Below are 23,960 nucleotides of genomic sequence, written 5' to 3'. Positions count from 1 at the left end.
AGCAGTGTAACTGGTTCATCTCTGTGGAGCAGCCTTCTAAGAAAGGCAGCAATGATGCCTGTATCCTGGTATTCATGCCCTTCTATAATCTCCACCTCTTGCATGTGAGATCACTGGATCTGGAGACTCATTTCTAGTGACTAGAATACAGCAATATTCTCTTTTTCTCTCTCCCTTTCTCTCTGGTTCTTTCCGATGAAGTGAGTTGCTATTCTGTGAGGAGGACTACTTGACAAGGAGCTGAGAACACCTCTTAGCAGCTAACAAGTGCTCAGGTCTGCAGTCTAACAACTTACATCCAGGTCATAACCATGTGAATGAGCTTGTGAACGGGTCCTTCCCCAGTCAGGCCTCGATGACCGCAGCCCTAGCCAACACCTTGACGGCAGCCTTGGGAGCGACCCTTAGCTAGTGGACTCAGCTGAGCTATGCCCAGATTCTTGACTCAAGAGAAACTGAGAAAATAAACGCTGTTTTAAGCCACTAAGTTTTGAGGTAATTTGTTACACACAGATAGATAATTAATACAACTTGTAAACAATGTTTTTATATTTATAAAAATATGAACACTGAATATTGATTAAGCCAACACTGGAGAGGAGAAGTACATGCATGTGACTGAGCTGGTCTGAGATGCTGAATAGTCATCTTCATGAAAGGAAGTTATAGGCAATATAGCTTAGAAATAGGGAAGATACCAAACATTAGAGACTTTAAACATTAGAAGAAACAGCTGTGAGATTTTTATTAATAGCTGGTTACTTTAGGGAGTGGGGCAGATATCATTACTTTTATTAACAAAATGCAGAACCATTTGACTTTTTAAATTATATATTACAAATTGATAAACATAAAAAATTCTAAGTGATCTGACTTTTTGGAAAGAAACACTCAATATACTCTAAGTCCTATATGATTACAAACAATGCAGAAAACAATTCATATTGCTTAATAGTAATTTATTAAGTCAAAAATCCTTTAAAATGTTTGATTAAAAAAACACTCTAGTGACAAATTCCATATAATACCAGTTATATGTGGAATCTAAAATATGGCACAAATGAACCTATCTACAAAACAGAAACAGACTCACAGACATCGAGACCTGTGGCAGGAGAGGGATGAATTGGAAGTTTGGGTTAGTAGATGTAAACTATTACATTTAGGATGGATAGAAAACAAGGTCCTACTGTTTAGCACAAGGACCTATATCAAGTCTCCTGGGACAAACCACAATGGAAAAGAATATGAAAAGAGTGTATATACATGTATAACTGAGCCACTTTGCTGTACAACAGAAATTAACAGTGTAAATCAAATATTCTTCAATTTTAAAACAATTTAAAAAACCCACTGTAGTAACAGTCCAAAATTATAAAGCAACATGAAGGACTCCTGAAGGAGAAGGAAAGATGTTTTTACAGATTCAGGGTCAAATTTGGGCAGAGTGTATTTGAGTTCAGTTACTCACTGATATTGTAAAACACTCATGGTGAGATATGAAAGGATAAAAATCTCCATGTAAGAAAGAAATGGTTCATAATTTTAAAGGTAGGAATACCATCAGTAACACTGGGGTACGAGGTAAAAAGAAACACTGAGTTTTTTTTTTTTTAATTGAGGTGAAACTCACATTAGTGATATCCTTTTAAACACTGAAGATGTGTATTATTTCTTACATAAAAGAAAATTAAATTAGGAAAAAATAGATAAGAAACCACAGGGCACTGTACCATTTATCTAGGAGGACCAAAACTTTTGCAAGTTTCATCAAAGACATTTATGAAATTCATATTTTAAAAAGCCAGAGTGGATTCTATAACCTTTCTGACTCTGTTGCATTTAAACCAAGGTTAGGATGGTGGACTGGGCATTTAGAGTTGGCTTCTCTTATTCTAAATCTTTAGAAATGACAGAAAAATGTATTTTTGTGAATAATTCCTAAATACCGCTAGAAAATAAGAAGATAAGTCATCATATGTTCCAATCATTCAGTACTTGCTGAAAGCTTATAAGCTGAGAGAGTACTACTGGAAAAAAACCACACTGGAGGGAATAGATATTAAAGGCAGAAATAGCCTAGGGGCTATATGAACCTAAAAAGCAAAGATGAATGCTACTAGAGTAGCTCTAGGACAACTGTTAAAGGGATTGGTTAGAAAACTGTACTTGAAACAGCTGATTACACAACTCCTTTAATCCATGATTAGCAGGTTACAGAAGATATCTGTATCTAGTTTGAAGTGATAAAGGTTTAGGTTGGAGAAGCAAAATAGTGCCCCAAATTTCATTAAAAAAAAAAAAAAAACAGTTATGTCTGGCCCTAAGAAGCTCTGAATTCCAAAGAGGATAAACACAAAGAGACCCACTCAGACATGTTATAACCAAACTGCTGAAAGCTGCAAAAAGAATCCTGAAAACACTAAGTATTAAGTACAAGGGAACAACAATACAACTAATGGCTAACTTTTAATCAGAAATAATAGAAGCCAGAAGGCACTGTAATGATAGTCAAAGTGCTGATTGGGTAAATAAATGACAGGTATCTCAGCTTCATGCACAAATCAGAAAGCACCAGAGAGAACTCAAACAAAGGATTATGACAAGATGCCCTCCATTCCTACTATCAATTAACACTGTAGCAGAAGTACCTGGACAGAAGAAAAGCATAGTGGGTTGCTTCCATGTCCTGGCTATTATAAACAGTGCTGCGATGAACATTGGGGTGCATGTGTCTCTTTCAGATCTGGTTTCCTTGGTGTGTATGCCCAGAAGTGGGATTGCTGGGTCATATGGCAGTTCTATTTCCAGCTTTTTAAGAAATCTCCACACTGTTTTCCATAGTGGCTGTACTAGTTTGCATTCCCACCAACAGTGTAAGAGGGTTCCCTTTTCTCCACACCCTCTCCAGCATTTATTGCTTGTAGACTTTTGGATAGCAGCCATCCTGACTGGCGTATAATGGTACCTCATTGTGGTTTTGATTTGCATTTCTCTGATAATGAGTGATGTTCAGCATCTTTTCATGTGTTTGTTAGCCATCTGTATGTCTTCCTTGGAGAAATGTCTGTTGAGTTCTTTGGCCCATTTTTTGATTGGGTCATTTATTTTTCTGGAGTTGAGCTGGAGGAGTTGCTTGTATATTTTTGAGATTAATCCTTTGTCTGTTGCTTCATTTGCTATTATTTTCTCCCAATCTGAGGGCTGTCTTTTCACCTTGCTTATAGTTTCCTTTGCTGTGCAAAAGCTTTTAAGTTTCATTAGGTCCCATTTGTTTATTTTTGCTTTTATTTCTAAAATTCTGGGATGTGGGTCATAGAGGATCCTGCTGTGATTTATGTCGGAGAGTGTTTTGCCTATGTTCTCCTCTAGGAGTTTGATAGTTTCTGGTCTTACATTTAGATCTTTAATCCATTTTGAGTTTATTTTTGTGTATGGTGTTAGAAAGTGTTCCAGCCAGAAAGATAAAGACCATTACAGTATACTAACACATATATATGGACTTTAGAAAGATGGTAACGATAACCCTATATGCAAAACAGAAAAAGAGACTCAGATGTATAGAACAGACTTGTGGACTCTGGGAGAAGGCGAGGGTGGGATGTTTCAAGAGAACAGCATTGAAACATGTATGTTATCTAGGGTGAAACAGATCACCAGCCCAGGTTGGATGCATGAGACAAGTGCTCGGGCCTGGTGCACTGGGAAGACCCAGACGGATCGGGTGGAGAGGGAGGTGGGAGGGGGGACTGGGATGGGGAATACATGTAAATCCATGGCTAATTCATTTCAATGTATGATAAAAACTACTGTAATGATGTAAAGTAATTAGCCTCCAACTAATAAAAATAAATGGAAAAAAAAAAAAAAAAAGAAAAGCATAGTGGGTTCTTAGGAAGCTTCAAAACCACATCTCCTCCTCAATTCAATGTGGTCAAAATAAACTACCAACTGGTTTATTTATTTATCTTTCATTAAGCAAAAAAAGGATCCAATAACAGAACACTCTGAAAATAGAGCTCTGAGAAGTGACTGCCTTAACAGATATTAAACAACACTAAAAGGAGTAGAAGTGAATGAATGCATGAACATCCAACCACTGGAACAGAATAGAAAATCTAAAAACAAATTCAAATCCATGTGGGTTTTTAGTATAAGATAGATATGGTATTCTATAAGTGGACAAGAGGTGAACTAGTCAATAAAATATAACCTTCTCTGAATAATTTAGGATTGGAAAGCTTTTTCCAACTACAGACAAAATGCAGAATACATTAAGCATCTGATTAACTTTACAACAGAAATAATGAAAATGTCTGCATGAAAGAATAAAAAAAAGATGCAAACACAAGTGACAAAATGAGAAAAAATATCTGCAACTATTGTATCATACCACGAGGGTTAAATTCTACTATATAAAGAGTTCTTAAAAATCCACATTTCAAAAATGCTAAGAAGCTAACAGAAAACGACGAGCAACTGTTTCTATGTCCCAGAAAAGCAAAACAGAAACAGCTTGATGAGGGCACATGCCACATCTTTTTCCCTTGATTCCCCAGGCCTGGCATATAGTAGAGGCTCAATAAATATTTACTGGATGAGTTTTATAATTGATGGCTCTTATATTCAGTCAGAAACATGACCATTATTTTTATAAAATTAATGATTTGAAACATCCTAAAGAAAGAAGTAATCGGACTTAATGTTCCTAAAATTAGTGACAGTGGAAACTAAGTTATTTCTAGACATTTCAACAGAAGGCATGGCTAGAGAGCATAAATTATAATGAGTAAATGACTTTAATGAACTCACACGAATGTCTCGTCTGTTGATGAAAGGAAATCCAGTATAGGAAATAAAGTTAGCACTGTAATCTTTAAAATCAAAGGACAACAATATGTATAAATTAGGGATGTGATAAAGGCTTATTCATTGGAGGCTTACACATAAATTCAACACAATATTCAGTCAAAAGAAACTTGCATTTACCTTCTACCATATTACCATCCTTCTGAAAAATTCTCTCTTCACACCACTGACAATGGATTAGGTATTGAATCTTCTTGGCTGTTTCATCTGCAGAAGTTGGCCCCCTCAAAACTCTCACAACAACCAACACAAAATGTTCCAGAGCCACTGCAAACAGTACTTCTATGCCTTTGTTACATCGGGCTGCAGCTCTGGAAAAAAATTTTTAAGTTATTTTGGGAGCTTATCATTTTCCTTTGTTTGGCATTATGTTGACCATATTAACTTGGACAGTCATACACTATGGAAGGGTTATGAGAAAATAAGAAAAATTTAACTCTTGGTAGCAGTGGTTTAAAAAGATATATAAAAAAGTGGCTATAAAAGATATATACTATAACTTTTACACAAACTGAAACACAAATTATAGGATGCTTGGCAGGTTTTTAGTAATTACACATTTTCCTTTATGATATCTTCTCAATATTCTTTGGTTTCTAATGTCACCTTTGTTTCTTGTCATCACAACCATCTTTCTTTCTTTTTACCTACTTTTTTTTTTACAAAGCTTCTTCCAAACAATGCATGCTTACTGAATACTAAATATCCAGGGAAGTATGCTAGCTGCTGAAGAGCTGGTAAAAAATGAATAAGCAAAGTCCTTGCCATTACTACGTTTATATACTTTTGTATTAAATTCTACTTGATACACCATTTATGTACTCAGTTTTCCCTCTACAGTTGTACACTAACTTAGTCTGTATGTACCTGAATTTGCTGTTACATTATAAACATTTTAAAGTATGTACAGTAGTAGGTCCTTGGCATGTACCAAGTGAACATCAGAGGTTTTAGTTATTTAGGAATAATCCTAAAGGTCTATGAAGTCTAATAATCTGTATTTTTGCTGAGGTAAGAATTTTCAATCTAAATGCTGTGAAACTGGTGCTGGGGTTAGTGACAGCCAGCTGTAATGATCTGTAATCTTAAAATTCATTGAGATTATATTATTACTATTCCTCTAGCATAACTTTATGCATAAAATGGGTGCTCAAAAGTCTTCCTTTCTTCAATTGTTTAGAAAGTCTGATAAGAAACAGAACTTTTTGTTTTACAAGTGAGATCATTTCACAGAATCAAATTTATAAGCCATCAATTCTTTCAAACTATATAAAGAAGATAAGATGAAATAGACATTAAATAATGATCATTTCTAAACCTAAGATCTATGTTTGTTGAAACAAAATGACTTGAAATTAACTTTCGTTTTTTCTTACTACTTTATAATAACATTTTAAAGTGGAGAGTAAACGGTTTTAGGCACAAGCTTTTAAATGAAATTCTAACATACAACATAAGATTTCAAAAGAAAATCAAGATCACATATACAAAATACAGAGTTTGTATTTTGTGCATATGAAGACTGAAACAGCGCTTCCTGCAGTGTTATTTCTCTCCATCACACACTCAGACACACAAAGGACACTGCTGGCATTCGGTACCTTGCCACTGCAGCTACAACAATCCTTGCAGCTAGCTCCTTGTAATATTCAGTTCGGACAATATTACAGCCGTAGTGACGCCGGGCAACGTGTTGTGCCTTGGCATATAAAGAACTGATATCTGTAGAAGTCACTGATACTATGCCAAGGTTTCTTATATTTCTGAATGCAGAATCAAGATAGTTCACAGATGTTCCAAAAGGATCTAGGTGTCTAAAATCAGAAACAATATGGTCATATTTAAAATCATACTAGTATCCAAAATCATACCATTGCCATATTTCTAATGATAAAGTTCCATGGATTCAAAAGTACTTCATAAATCTATTTTAAAAACATAATTATGTTTTTAAAGTAAGCAATAAAAGGATCATATGATATCTTAGACACGTGAGAATAAAACATGCTTAGAGGAAAGCTGTCATCCCCAGGCATTTTACTTCAAATGCTATAAAATGCTCTTATGGCATTCCTTAAGCCAATGCCAAAATATTGTATTAATTTAAATAAATAAACAATGACAAACTATCTTAATTTTTAACGGCCCCCTCTCTACCCCACCTCCCTTCAAATCCAAATCAGTTTAGAAAGTGACAGAAAAAATTTTTCACTTACATGAAATCAAAAGATCTCAAATGCATTAGTACATTGGCATCCATTTTGGTCACCTTAATATTACCAAGGTTTTCCTCTCCTTCTTCCAGAATATCGCCCCTTTCTTCCTTTTCCTTACTGTCCACAACCACTTTCAATTTGTTTAAATGGCAGTTCTCCTGAATCAATGTCACAGAGTTTTCATTCAAATCATTAATTGTAACCTTGACTGCATTTCCGAGATGTTTTGCCCATTGTAATCCCATTATCCCTTAGGAGAAATTGGGAGAAAAATGGGTTTTTAAATTACAAAGAATAAAAACAGTATAATAAAAATAAAGAATATAATTTTGTAAATAACAGAAATAAATGTTTCAAAATCTTAGTATTTTCAAAAGTAATTCTTATTTTACTTTCTCACCAAAATGCCTCTTAAGAAGATTTACCACAAGAAAATGTATCCTGCAGATTTCCATTAACAGTTATTAAAAAAACTGTTCTAAAATCCATGTTAAAATAAAATACCTATGTATGTTCTTTTTTGGGGGGTTGATAGGATTTTTTTTCCTTTCTTCTTACAATGGAATACTTTTTCTTCAAACAAAATCTTACAGAGAAATCCAATATACAATATGAGGAACAGTGGGGTTACTCTACTTGAAAGGAAGATGGGAAGCTGGAATTCATCCTGCTGAAGCTTTAATACAACAAAATATGAAAACAATGTTCCCAGACCAATGCTTTTCAAATACTGCGCGACAGCATCACTGTGAGTGAAAAACAACTTCGTATGTGTAAGCAAACGATCAACAGGAATTGAAACCAAGAGGGCCCTCTCACAGGTTTTCTATCCCTATTGGATTTGAGTCATAAGGGACATTCACTGCAAAATGGGAGATGGTGACACAAGCCTAGCCAATACGGAGTAGAAAACCCCCGATTTACTGAAGTATTGACCACCTCCATACATATGCCTCATTAATGTAAAAAATTAACACCTATTATGTGCCATTGTCTTTACATTTATTTTCCTATTCTTAAGATAAGCTTGTGAAATAAGTTCTAATATCTACATTTTAGAGATGGGGAAACAAGCAAAATGGCTGCTATGAGTTTTATTTAAGTTTACAAAGGCACATTAAAAAGGAAGGATGAAAAGATCTTCCTAAACAATAATTTTAATGTTTCAGGTAAAAAAAGAGGATTAGTTCACTGCAGTATTATTTATAAGAGCCAAGACACAGACACAAACGAAGTACACATCGATGGATGAATGAATAAAGAACATTGGGTATATATATATACCCAATAGAATACCATTCAGCCATAAACAGAAGGCAATCTTGCCATTTCAGACAACACAGATGGACCTTGAAAGTATTGCACTAAGTGAAATAAGTCAGAGAAAGACAAATACTGTATGATTTAAATTATACATGGAATCTAAAAAAAAAAACCCAAATCACAGAAATGGAGATCATATTTGAGGCTGCCAGAGGAGGAGACTGGAGGCGTGGGAGAACTGAGTGAATGTAGTCAAAGGGGACAAACTTGCCATTATAACAGAAATATCTCCTGGGATAAAATGTACTGCAGGGAAATTATTGTTAACAATACTATTTATTTGAAACCGACTAAGTGAGCAGATCTCATCAAAAAGGGGAAAACATCTATAACTATGTGAAGAGATGGATTTAAATTTTTTTGATCATTTTACAATACATGCATATAGCTAATCATTATGTTGTATACCTAAAACATATGCAATGTTATACATGTTGATTATATCTCAACAAAACTAGAGGGAGAAAAAAGAAAATAAAATGACTCCACTGTTAAATATATATAGGATCCAGTGTAGGTATGCTGCTGCATATTAAGTCACTTCAGTCATGTCTGACTCCATGAGACGCTATGGACTGTAGCCCACCAGGCTCCTCTGTCCACAGGATTTTCCAGGCAAGAATACTGGAGTGGGTTCAAAGCTCTCCTCCAAGGGATCTTCCTGACCCAGGAATTGAACCTGCATCTCTTATATCTCTTGCACTGGCAGGTGGGCTCTTTACCACTAAAGCCACCTGGGATAGACATCTAATAAATATTACTGAATGTAAAACACAAGGGTGGAGGAAGATTGTGTGAGGGAAAATGGTGGGAAATAAATCTGGAAAAGTAGACTGTGATCAGATTATGGAAGATATTAAACTGCAATCTGAGAAGCTGAATGCTAGGCAATTAAGATGCATGACTTTTCTGACTGAAGAGTAACATTATCAATTCAGTGTTTCAGAGGAAAAGCTGTTTGGTAACAGCATGCAAGACAGATTAGACAGATATAATTGCTAAAAATCACTCTATTGGTGGATATGGAATGAAAAAGAGTATGAGTCACAATACAAATGAAAAATTAGAACAGATCCATAGTTGACTGTGTGGAGATAGTGGTGGGAAAAGGAGTAATAAAAAAATGATTCATATTTAAAATCTGACCAACTCAGAGGATGTGATCACCTTAGAATCGTTACTTCATCACTTTTACCATTTCTACACTGACACATTACTAATGATGATGATAGTAGTCATAATAATACAATAATGATGATACTGCATACTTTTATTACATTTGCTATATACCAGATACTGTTCTAATTTCTTTACATGTATTAATTTCCTTAATCTTTACATTATCTTAAGGTAGGTACCTTCTTTTGGATAGATAAGCAAATTAAAGTGTAATTCCCTGTGGTTAGACAGCTGGCCCGTTATAAAGCTGGGATTTGAATGCAGTCAGTTTGACCCCACCGTCCAGGCTTCCAACACTACTTCTCTCTGAGGTGAGGAACTTAAGCAGAGCTAGGTCATGCTTTCATCCTACTGGTACAAACTTCCCAAGAATACACTCCTATAACTTTTAAGAAGAAAAACTTGGATAGGGTACAAGTGGCTTTTTAGAAATTTTCTACATTTTCCAATCTTTTCTATACTGTTATGTCCTTTTGGGAAAAATGTTCTCAGTCTTTAAAATTTCACCATAATATCTCATTGCCTAATATGTAGGCAATGTTTACTGCGTCACACATACACACACACCAACCAAACACCAAGTGCTCACTGACTGCTGCAAACAAGTATTCTTGCAAAAAAAAAAAAAAAAAAATCCTGTCTGAATTTGACCAAACCTGAACATCCAACTACCAATTTACAGAAATAGAGGGATATGTTATATGAACCACGAATCTAGACTGTGGGAAACTCTACAGGACAAATGACCTCTTATATCAACAAATTATCACACATACACACAAAACGATGAAAAGGAATATAGATTAAAAAGAGACTTGAGACCTATCAAACAACTGAAATGTATAGTCTTTGGATTTTGACTTAAATTTTTTAAAAATTATGAAATAATTAGGTCTATCAAAACATTTGATGACATTAAAGAATTATTTTTAATTTTTTAGGTGTGATATGGTATATGGGTTTTAATTTTGAAAAGTCCTGATCTTTTACAGGTTTCCCTGATAGCTCAGTTGGTAAACAATCTGCCTGCAATGCAGGAGACCCCAGTTTGATTCCTGGGTCAGAAGATCCGCTGGAGAAGGGATAGGCTACCCACTCCAGTATTCTTGGGCTTCCCTTGTGGCTCAGCTGGTAAAGAATCTGCCCACAATGTGGGAGACCTGGGTTCTACCCCTGGGTTGGGAAGATCCCCTGGAAAAGAGAAAGGCTACCCACTCTAGTATTCTGGCCTGGAGAATTCCATGGACTCAGTCCAAGGGGTCGCAAAGAGGTGGACATGACTGAGTGACTTTCACTTCACTATCTTACAGATCCCATGGAAATATTTACAGATGAAATGACGTATCTGTTATTTACAGATATGCTTCAAAATAAAGGGGATAGAGTACAGAGTAATGAGTTATGAGGGAAAGTGCACAGGAATACAGATATAAGACTGAGTGATGGATATAAAGGAATTCACTTATTATACACTCTAGTTTTGTATATATTTGAAACTTTTCCACAATAAAAAATTTGCCTTGCATTTTTTTAATATAAAAATACTTTGCTTGATGTGATATCCATATACATTTCCTAAGAAAATATATTGTACAGCAAGTCCAGCAAGAATGTACAAACTTCCAATTATAAGATAAATAAGTACTAGGGATGAAATGTACAACATGATGATTAAATATAGGTAACACTTGTATAGAGGAAAGTAGAGGATAAATTCTAAGAGTTCTCATCACAAGGAGAAACTTTTTTTTCTTTTTATGTATCTATATGAGATGATAGATGTTAGCTGAACCTATTGTGTATGTAAACCAAACCATCATGCTCTACATCTTAATTAAACTTGTACACCATACAGTAATGTATGCCAATTCTTTCTCAATAAAACTGGGAAAAAAAAAATCTCTTCAGGTTCACATGATATAAACAAACCCTTAGTTCTCAAAGTGGCTAAACAACAACAAGGAAAACATAAAAGGAAAGAAAAGATACTGTACAGATTTGATAAAGTGAGGTTCCAAAAAAAGCTTTATCACTTACCAGTTGCTCCAAAGGCATCTAGACATTCCAAAGGTTTTCGCTCCTTAGCCAGAGCAGCCAGTGTACAGAATATCAGCTGCCTAGAAGGATAATAATCTGAAATAATTTTACTGTACCATGGTTTCATCATTGAGGATTTTAAGAACAGTGAGAAAGTATTCCTATTTACTGTGCAAACTACTTTGAAAAGAGACCTAATAACATACTCCTTACTTAATAGTACAAGAACTAAAAACCTATGAAATTAAACTATTAGTCAAATTGGGTTCTCTTAACAAGTATTTACTTTGAACAATGATTTTATAAATAAAACTTGCCACAGGCCCATCAGTCTGTTCCTTTATTTTTATATAAAGTTAGACCTACTTTACTTCAAGAAAAAAATTAGTTTGGCAGAAAAATAAAACAATCATTCTGAGAAAATGCTAAAATAAATGATTTTCATTCTATACCTACTTTTAAATTTCAATATACTAGAACAAAAAGATTAAGAGAAGGTACATTTGTAATGAAATGAAGCATGTGAAGCATTCCATAACCCTTTTTTAAATTTATCTTACCGATTCAGTTTCATTTTGGGATTAAAATAAGAATCTGTTTTCTGAGGTACAGAATAGTTAGGACAAACTTGTACATCTGTGTCTGCCTCTTTCAAAATTTCTTTAGGTGGTTTAGCAGCAGAAGCTAAAATTAAAAAAAAAAAAAAAGATTTCCAGTGAAATAGAAAATAATTATAAGTATCAAGAACATTAAAAATAACCTTCCTTTATAATAGTTTCATGATAATGAAATCAGTTGAGTAGATGTCAAAAAAATCACCCAAAATTGATCTAATAGCACTGTCTATGGAAAAGAGCAGTGAATTTTGGTGAATTATTCCGTTAAGTATTTGGTGAATTACAGTTTATCAGCTTAAAATCTTAACTGTCTAGCACATCAATGTATCTATATACCTAATTAAGGACAATTACCCTAAGATTGCACCAAATCCTAAAATAACCTTTATTCATCAAACACTACATTGTGTTTATAAAGGCTGGTTACTAAACACATATTTTATTATGGTTTAAATGTTAGAAAATTAACCTGTGTGGTTACGTTTCATTAGCTAGCATGGATGACTAAGAGTCACTCTATTTCCTGAACATGCTTGACTTCAGAATATTTTTGTGATTTTAAATCACAAATAATATTCCAACAGCTATAAACTAATACACAAAACCAATTATTCTACTTTCAATATACAATAGAATTTTATAAACTCAAATGAAATATTGATATATTTGTATGAATATATTTTAATTATTTAAGAAAAGAGATACAATAATATGTGGAGGGGAATAATTGAGATTATTTATGTTTGGATTTCTTGATCGAATTATAATCAGAATGTTAACTAAATGAGAACCATACTTCTCTTTCTACAATGCCACATAAAAGTAATCTTTCCTACTGTTATATTACATATCTTTCTATAGTCACCCAAGTGTCAAGTCACATATCTCACAAGATTAGCCTTTCTCAAACCAAGTTCTGTGAGAAAATTAAGCCCTTCAAATAATTATTTCACTACTTTTCTCAATACTTAAAAGAATGGTCCAGAGTACCATTCTAGATGTATTCATTACATCTGCCCTTAGGGCAGAAGGGCTTAATTCTTGAGAGGGAACTGCCTCAGTATTAATAAGCTACTAATAACTTGATATCACTCAGGACTATAAATAGTCTTTATGTATCAGTCTACCTCCTTTTTCCAGTGTTTTTCAACAACAAGCATAACACAGTTACTGGTACAGAAGCCATCAGTAATAAAATCCTATTATCTTTCATTAAGATATCTACATTTACTGGGCATTAGCTGCTTTTTTCTACTCATGTATCAAATACATCTGTTAAATTGAGAACAGTTTATACTGTTTATACTCTTGGGAGTCTCACAGAAAGAAAACAACACTGGATGGATTAGCAGTTAACTAAATGATTTGGTTAAGTCACAGTATTCTCTCTCTCTGATGTCTAAAAATAACAATTAGACCACTGTTTAAGGATTTACTTATTAATATGTTAATGAGATTGCTCAACTTACCAGCAATATACCTGGATTTAGTCTCTCCTTTGTTCACATGGCGCCTGACATGTCCTAGCATATCTGTCCTTCTGGTGATTGTTGCTGAACAAATGATACAATGATAATGGGCGCCCATTTTACTGGATATCTATCAAACAGAGTATTTAATTTAAATACATAAAAAAGTTACTAAGACAATGAAATAAAAGTCTATTTAAGGTTGTGAATTTAAGTATGTTAGAAGATAGGATTCATTTTGCCATGTGACTCTGAAAGGATCTTTATTTCCTTACCTATATTTACATCTGCTTTTTAGTGTTACTTTACAATAGGTCACAAGTTTAATTTTTTAGTTTTTTCCCATTCATTCTAATCAACAATAACTGTATTCTTACCTTCTATTAGCAACACTTGTAAGTGGTATGATACTAGCAGCAGTGTGTTGGCAGACGTTTAACTGTCTCTCCAGCAAAATAAGGCCCTCATTTGTAGTGTCTGCAGGTCTGTGATCTAAACACTCTACCATGGCCAATGCCAAGCTCCAACTGTGACATTTCAAGCTACCCATGTGACATCACTGAATATGAATTAGGGAAGTGACGTGCAGTATCACAGCAGAGAACACTGCTGCTATGCAGATACAGTATATACATATATAAATGACGCAAGAGCACAGAGGTAGTAAAATAACTGGGAAGCAGTAAGTCGTGAGTATTCATTACTTTTGTTTTTAATATAATTTATTTACTTGTAAGTTCACATATTTTAATTTTTGATGATGGCCACATTTAACAACCGGCTCTCCAGATTTCTGGAAATCTGAGCTAGTGCTAGCACACTCCTAAGTGTTAGAGACATAATAAAAACGTTCTCACTTTTTAGTTCCTTATTTAGTTAAGAACAGGAAGACTTCCAATAGCTCTTTCCTGCTTCTGATGCCTTCTTACTCTTAACTCGCAATCACAGGGCAAGGACAGAACAGTCAGGAACATTCCACAATTTATGGCATTGTGGTTATCATACTCAAAATAGCTTAGATAGAGCTAATGGACCAAGAATTATCCTGACAAAGTATACTTAAGAGATGTTTTTCTCCCCCAATACTTTACTTTTTTTGTGTGGCCTGAAAGGAAAATTTACTAATAATGATTTATTAAGCTAATATGCGTTCAGGATAGTATCACCATAAAACGTTTTATAATTTGAATTCCCCAAAGGTTAAATGTATCCTAATACAAACACATGTACTTTTTAAAGTTATTGAGATTTCAGAAGTGTCTTCATTCTGTCCTTTGACAAATTAAGAGGAAGACCATAGGGAGGATGAGTATGAATCAACACATATTAAGACACTTACTAAACCACAGAAATTAAAAGCTCTTATTCCATGACCAAAATTTATTTTGAAAGAAAAGAAGTGCTTTCTACTTAAATATGTGGGTTAATTTTCCTTTTGAACATATGATAGCAGGTGATCTGACTGAAATTAAAAACTATAAAATGAAAAGTTCAATACAGCAACAATTTTCATACATTTTTATTTTTCCTACTATGGTAATCTGAAAGCCCTTGAAAACAAAATCTTAAAGTAAATCTCATTGCTGAATATACACATTTTAGTCTTAAAGCAAGTAAAAATCGTACTTCCTTCAGAGATAGCTAAATCTAAAAATAACAAATCTAACATGTGATTACCTGTTCTCCAATAATGTTTGGTTTCACTGGTCGACAAGGTAAGTGACAGATGCACATCCGGTAACCTAGAATGAAGAATTGCTGCTTGTCTTATCACTGCTCATCAAAAACTCAATTATTATTAAAATTACTACCAAATTTTATAAGAATAATGGGGATTATTCTTATATTTGTAATGTCATAATTTATCTGAATGAGACTGCCTTGGTTTTATACACTTGTTATATATGACACGGTATAAAAACACACAAGAGATCTAGGTTCAGAATCTGGTTCTTCCAAAAACCTTTGTTATCTTGGATTAGTTATGTAGCTTCTTTGGGACTCAGTTTTATCATCTCCTTTTTGCCATCTTGACTTTTTCTCAGGTTCACCTTCTTGCCTTATGCTGCGTTTACTATTACACAGCCTCTTCTTCATCAATGATACGGCACTGAGTTCTCTTCGCGCACTTCCTACTTAATCTTTACAGATCCTCTTCCCTCTCTCATACTCTAAAATGTAGATTTTCTGTATGATGGATCTGCTATATAAATTTTTCTCACTTCCTGATTAACTTGAATGCCTTTCATGATTGCAACTATCTCCCCTATGAGAAGGAATCCCAAATTATCAACTCTATTATCAACTCATTCCTGAGGGCCAGATCTCTACTTCCAATTGCCTACTCAAGACATGTGACTGGTTACTTCAAAACCTATTGTCAAGGACTTCCATGCTGATGCAAAGGATAAGAATCTGCCTGCCAATGCAAGGGAAACGGGTTCAATCCCTGGTCCAGTAAGATTTCACATGATGCGGAGCAAATAAGTCTGTGCACCACAATTTCTTAGCCTGAGCTCTAGAGCCCAGGTGCCCCAACTCCTGAAGCCCATGCTTCTAGACCCTGGGCTCCACAACAGGAGAAGCCATGGAATGGCAACAAGAAGCCCACACTCTGCAACAAAGAGTAGCCCTGCGCACAGCAATGAAGACCCAGTATAACCAAAAAATATTAAAAAACAAAACAAGACCTATTGTCAAGGACTAAACTTTTCACTTGACACTTGGACCAGCTTTCTTTTTTTCACTTTTTTAATGAATAATAAAGCCTTCCAGTTACTCCTAACTCAAAAACTGAAAACCTATCTCTTTCTTCTTCTCATACTTGTAGTTCAGTTCACTTTACATCCAATCATTTTTCTTAGCTGTATATGTTAAAAGTGTCTCAGGACTCAGACCTTGGACCATTTCCTCTTCTACCTATATGTACTTTTACGGTCATTCCATCCAGACTTTCAGCTTTAAATACCATCTATATCCTGACAACTCCCAAATATGTAACTCTAGCCCAAACCTTTCCAGGTTTACGTGCCCTCCAGGCTACCTCCACTAGATGCATCTCAACATCTGTATGGCTAAATCTGAAGACTTGTTCTTCTTTCCCACATCTAATGCAGTCTTCTCCAGCTAGGTAAAGCATTCTTATTTTGTCCTTCATCTCATTTCCATTCCTTCAGCAGATCTTGTTTGGAGGTTCTAGCAGGGGAGCACAGCTACTCGTATACCCTTGACCGAAGACCGGTCCTCCTCTATCGGGGATGGTCGTCCTCTTCGACCGAGCGCGCAGCTTTGGGAGGGACGCACATGGAGCGGTGAGGGAGGAAGGGGACACCCGCCTAGCCAGCCAGATCAGCCGAATCAACCCTGGCGATCAATGGGGTGACAGATGTCACAACCAGATCGCCCTCACATCCCCTTCAGCAGATCTTATTCAAAATATTTGCCAACTACTTTGAAGCCTGTTCACAAAGACAAAAACGATCATATTCCCCATCTACCAGATCACCATCACATGAAAGAATGCAACAACCTAAAGAATATGACAGTAAAGAAATACCACGAACCATCAGACAGAAGAGAATAACTTGGAGGAGAGACCAAAAATTAAACAATGGCTTAAATAAAGCAATTACTTAATTACCTTTGTAATTAAAATGAGATCTTTTGTTAAGAAGTCAATATGGTTTACTATACATTCTTATAAATAATTAAACATAAGATAGTATGGCTTCTGAATTAGTCTCTAATTCACTTTTTCTCTAAGTAATTAGTGATAACCTTTTATCAATACTATAACACTAAGAAAATAGTTCTGGTCTAGTTCTGGCTGCTTTTTGGGGTATCTTATAATGACTTTCATTCAGTCTGGTTGAAACTCCAGATAACCACATTTCACAGTAAGTATACTTGCATAATCATATATAAATTTAAGTATATACATGCTTAGGGTTTTTTTGGGGGAGGAGAGTATTTTCATTTTTATCATATATATTGCTATTTTCATAGTTTACCATGAAAATCCTTCCAAGCAAGCCGGTATAGATCTAAAACACTCTTCTCAATGGCCGCATAATATTTCATGGTCTGTATGTACCATAATTTATTCAGTCATCTTTGATTTTATTTCCAAGATTTTGTTTCTAAGCACATGCTGCAATGAACATTCTTGTACATCTTTGTCTATTGCTTCCTTTACTCTTAGCAGAGGGAGTGCCTGGTGGAAAAATATTTTAAATTTTTTAAATGTTGCCAAATTTCTTTCTAAAAAAAGGCTTTAATGTATCATCCACTGGAGAAGGAAATGGCAACCCACTCCAGTATTCTTGCCTGGGAAATCCCATGGACCGAGGAGCCTGGTGGGCTACAGTCCATGGGGTCGCAAAGAGTTGGACATGACTGAGTAACTAAACACGTATAATCCATAATTCACTACCTCAGAATCTAACAATAAATCACTCTCCCTAGGCAGTCTTTTAACTTTGTAAAATCATGTTTTTTTGTCCTTCAACTTCATTCATTTCTTCGTTTGAATCCTCTTGTTAAACTACTCCCTCAAATTGTGCCATTTCTGTCACTGTTATAACTGTTTTTTCCCTCATTTCCATTTATCCAGAGTAGAGAAAGGCTCTGATTTTGATTTTGAATATTTATCTTTTATCTCACCATTATTCCAAAAACTCTCATAACTCTGTTTAAGTCAGCAGCAGGGAAAAAAAGAGATGTTATCTTCTCTTTTCCAATATTCATACCAATTATTTTCTTGTTTTATTACATTTATTATACCTTCAAAACTATTACTGGAGTTAATTGTAGTTAATAAAAACTGTAGTTGCTCTAATAAAAAAAGGAAAAGTAAAACTTATGAAAACATGGTTCAGTAAGTAATGTGGACCTTCAGGACCAAGCCAAGTACCCAGCACAGAACAGATGCTTAATAATTGTTTTTCAAACTAAACTACAGGTGTCATAAATATCTATTGCCTAGAGAACTATGTGGTCTTTTATTAATAAATACATTAAAAGAGGGGCATTAAATCCTTCATAATGTTAAACTGAAGATACTTGATTATGTTGTCAGTAAAATTCCAAAACTAGTACCAAATCCTGAATTTCATTTACATCACTTTTTAGTAAACACAAAAATACAAACCTTCAAATTCCACGGAGACTTTCCAGTGTAAATTCTGAAGGTGACGATGAAGCTTATGACTATTACAAGCTCTGAATTTCTCCTTGGGGCACAGTGGACAAGCCTGTTTGTTTCCTGTTAATGAAAAAAGAACCAATAAAGCAGAGAATATACCAGCTATTCATGCTTGAATTTGGCTACAAAAGAAGTTAACAGGGGACCCTTTCTCACCCTTGCCTCTCAAAACACATACATACATGCATACACACACACCCCCCTTAGATAACATCTTTCTTAGCATTTATAGTGAAGTCATTCTTTCCTTAGCAGGTACTTAACAGTAATTGTTTCAGGACATGGTCAGTGACTGATTTTTACCCCCAAACTCTCCTACCTGTGTAGAGCTGATACCTTTGTTGCTACTGGGTATGGAGAGGATGAGGAAATGATAAACTACATGACATCCCCCCAGGCAAAATGCCTTCCAGGAAGAATGTCACTCTGGGCAGGGAAGAGGCAGCTGTCACACTTGCAGAGGGACAGGAGCTAGACAGACAAAAGTATCAGCTCTGGTATTCTACTCGAGCAGCAACAAAGACGGTTACCATGTGGAATTAGAAAAATTAAGAGGAGGAAGGGGTAGATTGGATGCGATACTGCTGCTATTCTGAGACTGGAGTCGGCATTACAACCTCTGTAGCCTATTACAGTGGCTTTGGCCTTCCCTGGTGGCTTAGGCGGTGAAGAATCACCTGCAAGGTGGGAGATGTGGGTTTGATCCCTGGGTCGGGAAGATTCCCTGGAGGAGGGCCTGGCAACCCATTCCAGTATTCTTGCCTAGAGAATCCCATGGACAGAGGAGCCTGGCAGGCTCCAGTCCATGGGATCACAGAAAGTCGTACATGACTGACTAAGCACACAGCACACATCCTATTACTGAATTTGTTAATTCTTCCTTCTTTATTAACATATTCTTAAAAAGATTATGGATCATCAAAATAGAAGTTTCATTTAATTAGAAATGTAATGTATCTAATAAAAGCTTTAATAGTACTAAAAAAAAATCTCAAATCCAGGTTTAAATCAATGAAATATACAGAAACAGTAACTCAAGTTTTAAAAAAAAATTTTGACTGTACCAGGGTGTTTTTGTTTTGATCATTCTGTGTGGCATGTGGGATCTTAGTTCCCTGACCAGGAATCCAACCCATGCCCCCCTGCATTAGAAACACCCAGTCCTAGCCACTGGACCACCAGGGAAGTCCCAATAACTCAATTTTTAATCCAGCAAATATCTTTCACATATAGCACACTGCAAGTATAAGCACAATTTTTAAAATATAGTCTCTACTTCAAAAAACCATGAGGATAAAGTAATTAGCCTCCAACTAATAAAAATAAATGGGAAAAAAAAGAAAAAAAAAGCCAAAAAGAAAAAAAAAACCCAAAAAACCATGAGGAGATCTTGAGGATGGAATCCAAGCACTAAGGATGGTAAAGTAGAATGACAGGAGCTCAGGGCACTAACAACACTGTGAAACTGTACCAGTTCTACTTTGCCAGTCTTGAGATTTCTTTCTTATGAGAGAATAAAAGCCTCCATACGATTTTTTTGGATTTGTTACTCATAGTAAAATGTTAATTCCTAACACAGCCCTTATATATCCATGAGACTGTAATTTCCCTGAGGGGTTGTGAAATAACTCATCTCACAGCGCCCTTACATATAGAAGGGTACCATTTCCTAAGTTAAAAAACATTATCTTACTTCTGCCCTAATTTGGTGGAAATAAACAAGTTCATGCTTACCAAAATTTTCATGAGTAGAAAGGTGACATATCATTAGAAACTGACCAAAAAAACAAAAAAAACAGAAACCCTCCAAAGACGGAAATACCTGCATCAAGATTATCTGAGTTCAGTGAATTGGCAGAGTCACAATCCCCTTCAGTTACGAAAGCTAACTTCTCTAAATCAGCAAGCTGCCTTTGAATTGAGATGTGTCTCTCTGAAAGGCAAGTTTAAGAGTTAGAAAATTATGCTTTAACAATACGTATTCCATCTTCAGTTTCATTTTATCACATCACACAGAATTTTACACTTTCATTTCCTATAGCACAGTGCCTTAGTACCTAGGCAGAAAACTCAGTTTACAAAATGACAAGTGTGTCTCAGAAGTCAAAGAGTTGCCACTGTATAACCTCACAGCTTCCAAATTTTATCTTGTTATTCAATATAGTTTTACAGAAAATGTTTCTAGTCTGTATAAAACACTGAAGCCAGGTTTCCTGTTTTCAAAGAACTTTCAATCGGGTGAGAGATAAACACGTTAACTACTAACGGTAACACAAGGCAAGATGAATGAACGCTTAGGGGTAAAGGTAAATATGATGTGGGTATACAGAGGAAGGAATAACTCATTCCAACAAGTGCCTCTAAGAAGGCTTCACTGAAGTGGCGTTTGATCAAGACTTAAGATATAAACAGATTTTCAGTAAGTAGAGATTTGGTGTCTGGCCTTATAAACTGAAATAACCTTATAACTGAAATAAACAGGCATGTGGTGTAAAATATACAGCCACTTCTCTACCACTCCTGGCTGGAAAGAAGTATGTTTGGGGGATAGAGCTGGTGGAAAGATAATGAAGCCAAAAATGTAGTACAGATCATGGGAGGCATAAATTGTATATAAGTTAGTTTGGACTATATTCTTTAGGTAATGTTAAGTCTTTTCAGGTTTTTGAGTAAATAAATGATATGATTTGAATGCATTTCAGAATCTCTAGTTGTAGTACCAACGATCAATAATTGAGGTGAGAAATTAGTAATGGAAAGGTACTAGAAAATAGAAGGTAAAAAAAAAAGCAGCAGAGGACTTGGGATGTGAAAGGGTGGAGATTAAAGAAAAATTGAAATTTTGATACAAGCACTATTAACCAATAAAAAGGAAGCAGGAAACAGTTTTGGCAGAAAGGAAGAGGAAAGAGAATGGGAATTTAATTTTTTACACAGTGTGTTTGATTACTACTGGAATTAGGTACTCAAGTCCAGTAGGCAGTTGAATTGTAGTGGAAGGTCAGGAGGGATTCTGAATAGATGTAACTCATAAATACGCATGTTAGGTGAAACTAAGAGCATCAGTAAGAAAGCCTAGGGGGAAATGTTTTGAAACCGAGGATAAAAAAGCCAAAACTCAGTCCCAATAACACATTTTCAGGTTATTCAAATATTACACTATTCTTCAAATTACGTATTTGTAAATTTTGGAATAAATGAATAAATCATTCCAAAATATATTTAACATATGCTTGACTAGTAGTATGTGGGATGCATTCCCCAACACTGCTTAACCCACTACCGATTAACAAAAATGGATACAATTTTGAAGTGAGGTATGGAGGGATGAATAGATGTATAGGAGACGTTGAGGAAAAGGAATCAAGAGGGTAGCTTCAAAAAGAAAAAATGGTATGGAGAATCAAGATAATGCAGAAGCCAGGAGAGAAGGGACTGTAAAAGAGTAGTGCTTCACAGTAAGTATCACAAATAGTTGTAGAGATCAAGAAAAGACTACTGGATTTAGTATTTAGGAAGTTTCTAGTGACCTTTAAGAAGGTTCAATGAGGTGTTTTTAGAGTACAAATAGAACTAGAAAGAGAAATGGAGTACAGAAAATCAGCATAGATTACTTTTTTCAAGAAGTCTGCTAGTATTAAAATAAAAAAAGAGAGATGGGATTTTAACTTGCTTCTTTCTTTTTAAGGATAGAGAGACCTGAATATTGTAGCCCTATGGAAAGAAATGTTAACAAAGTAGAATTCTGAATATATAAGACTCAAGAGATGGTAACTGATAGGAAAAGATCTTCAATGAGTTAGGAGTCAATGGGATAAACCACAGGACTCTTTAATATTATATAATTAGATTATATAATTTCTCCACGCTGCTGTCTTCCTGCCTATTCTTCTCCAAGCTTCACTCCCAGTTGCTCTGTTTCCCTTCCATACAATTTACCTTCTTGTTTGTCTCATCTACAAATAGGCAGTAAGAAGTCAAGGGCTACATCTTTACTCATCTCTGTAATGGTTAAATGCCCAGTGCAGTAACGTGCACACAGCAGGCACTAGTTTTAAATTAAATTTAAAAAAAAATCACTAGTCTCTTTGGGTGCAGTAGCACACTGACTCAAAATTTTGGAATTCAATTCAGCCCTTATCAGACATTCCTGTTAAAATTTATTAAAATATATTTTTACCTAATTCCAAAGTGAGAAACACAAACAGCAACAAATGTTATTGGTTAATTTCTTATATCAGGTATTGTTCAAATGACTTACAATGAGACAGTTTCTATAAACAGATAAACTGTTTTCCCATTTGATCAAAAATCTTTCATTACTGGGTCAGACAGTAAGATTCAGGCAATGAGTCTGTATGTACAAACCAACCTATTTAATTTGAAATCATTGGCTTCCATACTTCAAAGAGCTGTGTGTGTGAAACAAAATACACAGTACTACTAACGATGTGTTTATTGCAATCATTCTAACTACTAATACTACAGAGTAAGTAAAAGGGGCCCGGTAAGTTAGAAAACTGAAAATCCTGTAGTCCACTACTGAAGAAAACTCTAAAGATCTGTCCAAGAGATTCATGAAAATGCCTATGTACATCTCTAAAGTCACTTTCTGGTTCAAGACAGTAGATATCAATCTGTATTTAAAATCACTCGATATTTTTGTAACACACTAGTAATCTAGAAGTCAATAGGCAAACCTCTTATTAAATCAGATGATTCCAAGATGCTAGGTGGTTCTTTTAAAACTTCTTTTTCTTCCTCAATTTTCAATTCTACTTCAGATATGCCATCTTCATCTTGCCTATATGAGACTGATTTCAAAGGGCTAACTAGACCATCTAAAAATAATTTTTAAAATGTGATTAATACGTTTCTAATGCATTTCCAATTTCTTAATCACTATTTGTTCCAGAAATGCATTTTCAGGTTTTTCAAACATCACACATTCTTCAAATTAAATACTCATAAATTTTGGAATATACGAATAAATCTTCCCAAACTGTGTTTAACGTATTCATGATGGTAGGGAGGTGGAGAAAGCATA

The 23,960-nt window shown here is 35.0% G+C and overlaps 1 protein-coding gene and 1 long non-coding RNA gene across 5 annotated transcripts in view; one reads left to right on the top strand and one right to left on the bottom strand.

Annotated features, from left to right (window-relative positions):
* The window catches only part of TRMT1L (tRNA methyltransferase 1 like), a 35,486-nt gene that overhangs the window by 9,796 nt on the left and 1,730 nt on the right, over positions 1-23,960 (bottom strand). The window contains exons 2-11 of one of the 3 annotated variants that reach the window (XM_020901920.2): positions 23,614-23,754; positions 20,736-20,846; positions 18,860-18,973; positions 15,388-15,452; positions 13,711-13,840; positions 12,185-12,308; positions 11,625-11,704; positions 7,086-7,335; positions 6,471-6,683; positions 4,990-5,180 (exon numbers count right to left, since the gene is read on the bottom strand). In XM_020901920.2, the coding sequence (XP_020757579.1) occupies positions 4,990-5,180; positions 6,471-6,683; positions 7,086-7,335; positions 11,625-11,704; positions 12,185-12,308; positions 13,711-13,840; positions 15,388-15,452; positions 18,860-18,973; positions 20,736-20,846; positions 23,614-23,754 (1,419 nt within the window). Of the gene's footprint in view, positions 1-4,989; positions 5,181-6,470; positions 6,684-7,085; positions 7,336-11,624; positions 11,705-12,184; positions 12,309-13,710; positions 13,841-15,387; positions 15,453-17,720; positions 17,806-18,859; positions 18,974-20,735; positions 20,847-23,613; positions 23,755-23,960 lie in introns of those variants that run through there. The other 2 variants (XM_020901921.2, XM_020901922.2) reach the window with 2 other exon arrangements.
* On the top strand, positions 13,786-17,349 carry LOC110142642 (uncharacterized). Of its 2 annotated transcripts, none has more exons than XR_002315362.2 (2): positions 13,786-14,399; positions 16,890-17,349. It is a non-coding gene; the product is annotated as an uncharacterized lncRNA (long non-coding RNA). The 2 variants fall into 2 exon arrangements; XR_002315363.2 differs by having other exon boundaries at positions 16,887-17,349.

Source organism: Odocoileus virginianus, chromosome 11 (assembly GCF_023699985.2).
Source record: "Odocoileus virginianus isolate 20LAN1187 ecotype Illinois chromosome 11, Ovbor_1.2, whole genome shotgun sequence".
NCBI lineage: Eukaryota > Metazoa > Chordata > Mammalia > Artiodactyla > Cervidae > Odocoileus > Odocoileus virginianus.
Note: the sequence above shows the minus strand (reverse complement) of the source record. Positions and strands in the feature narration are given on the sequence as shown.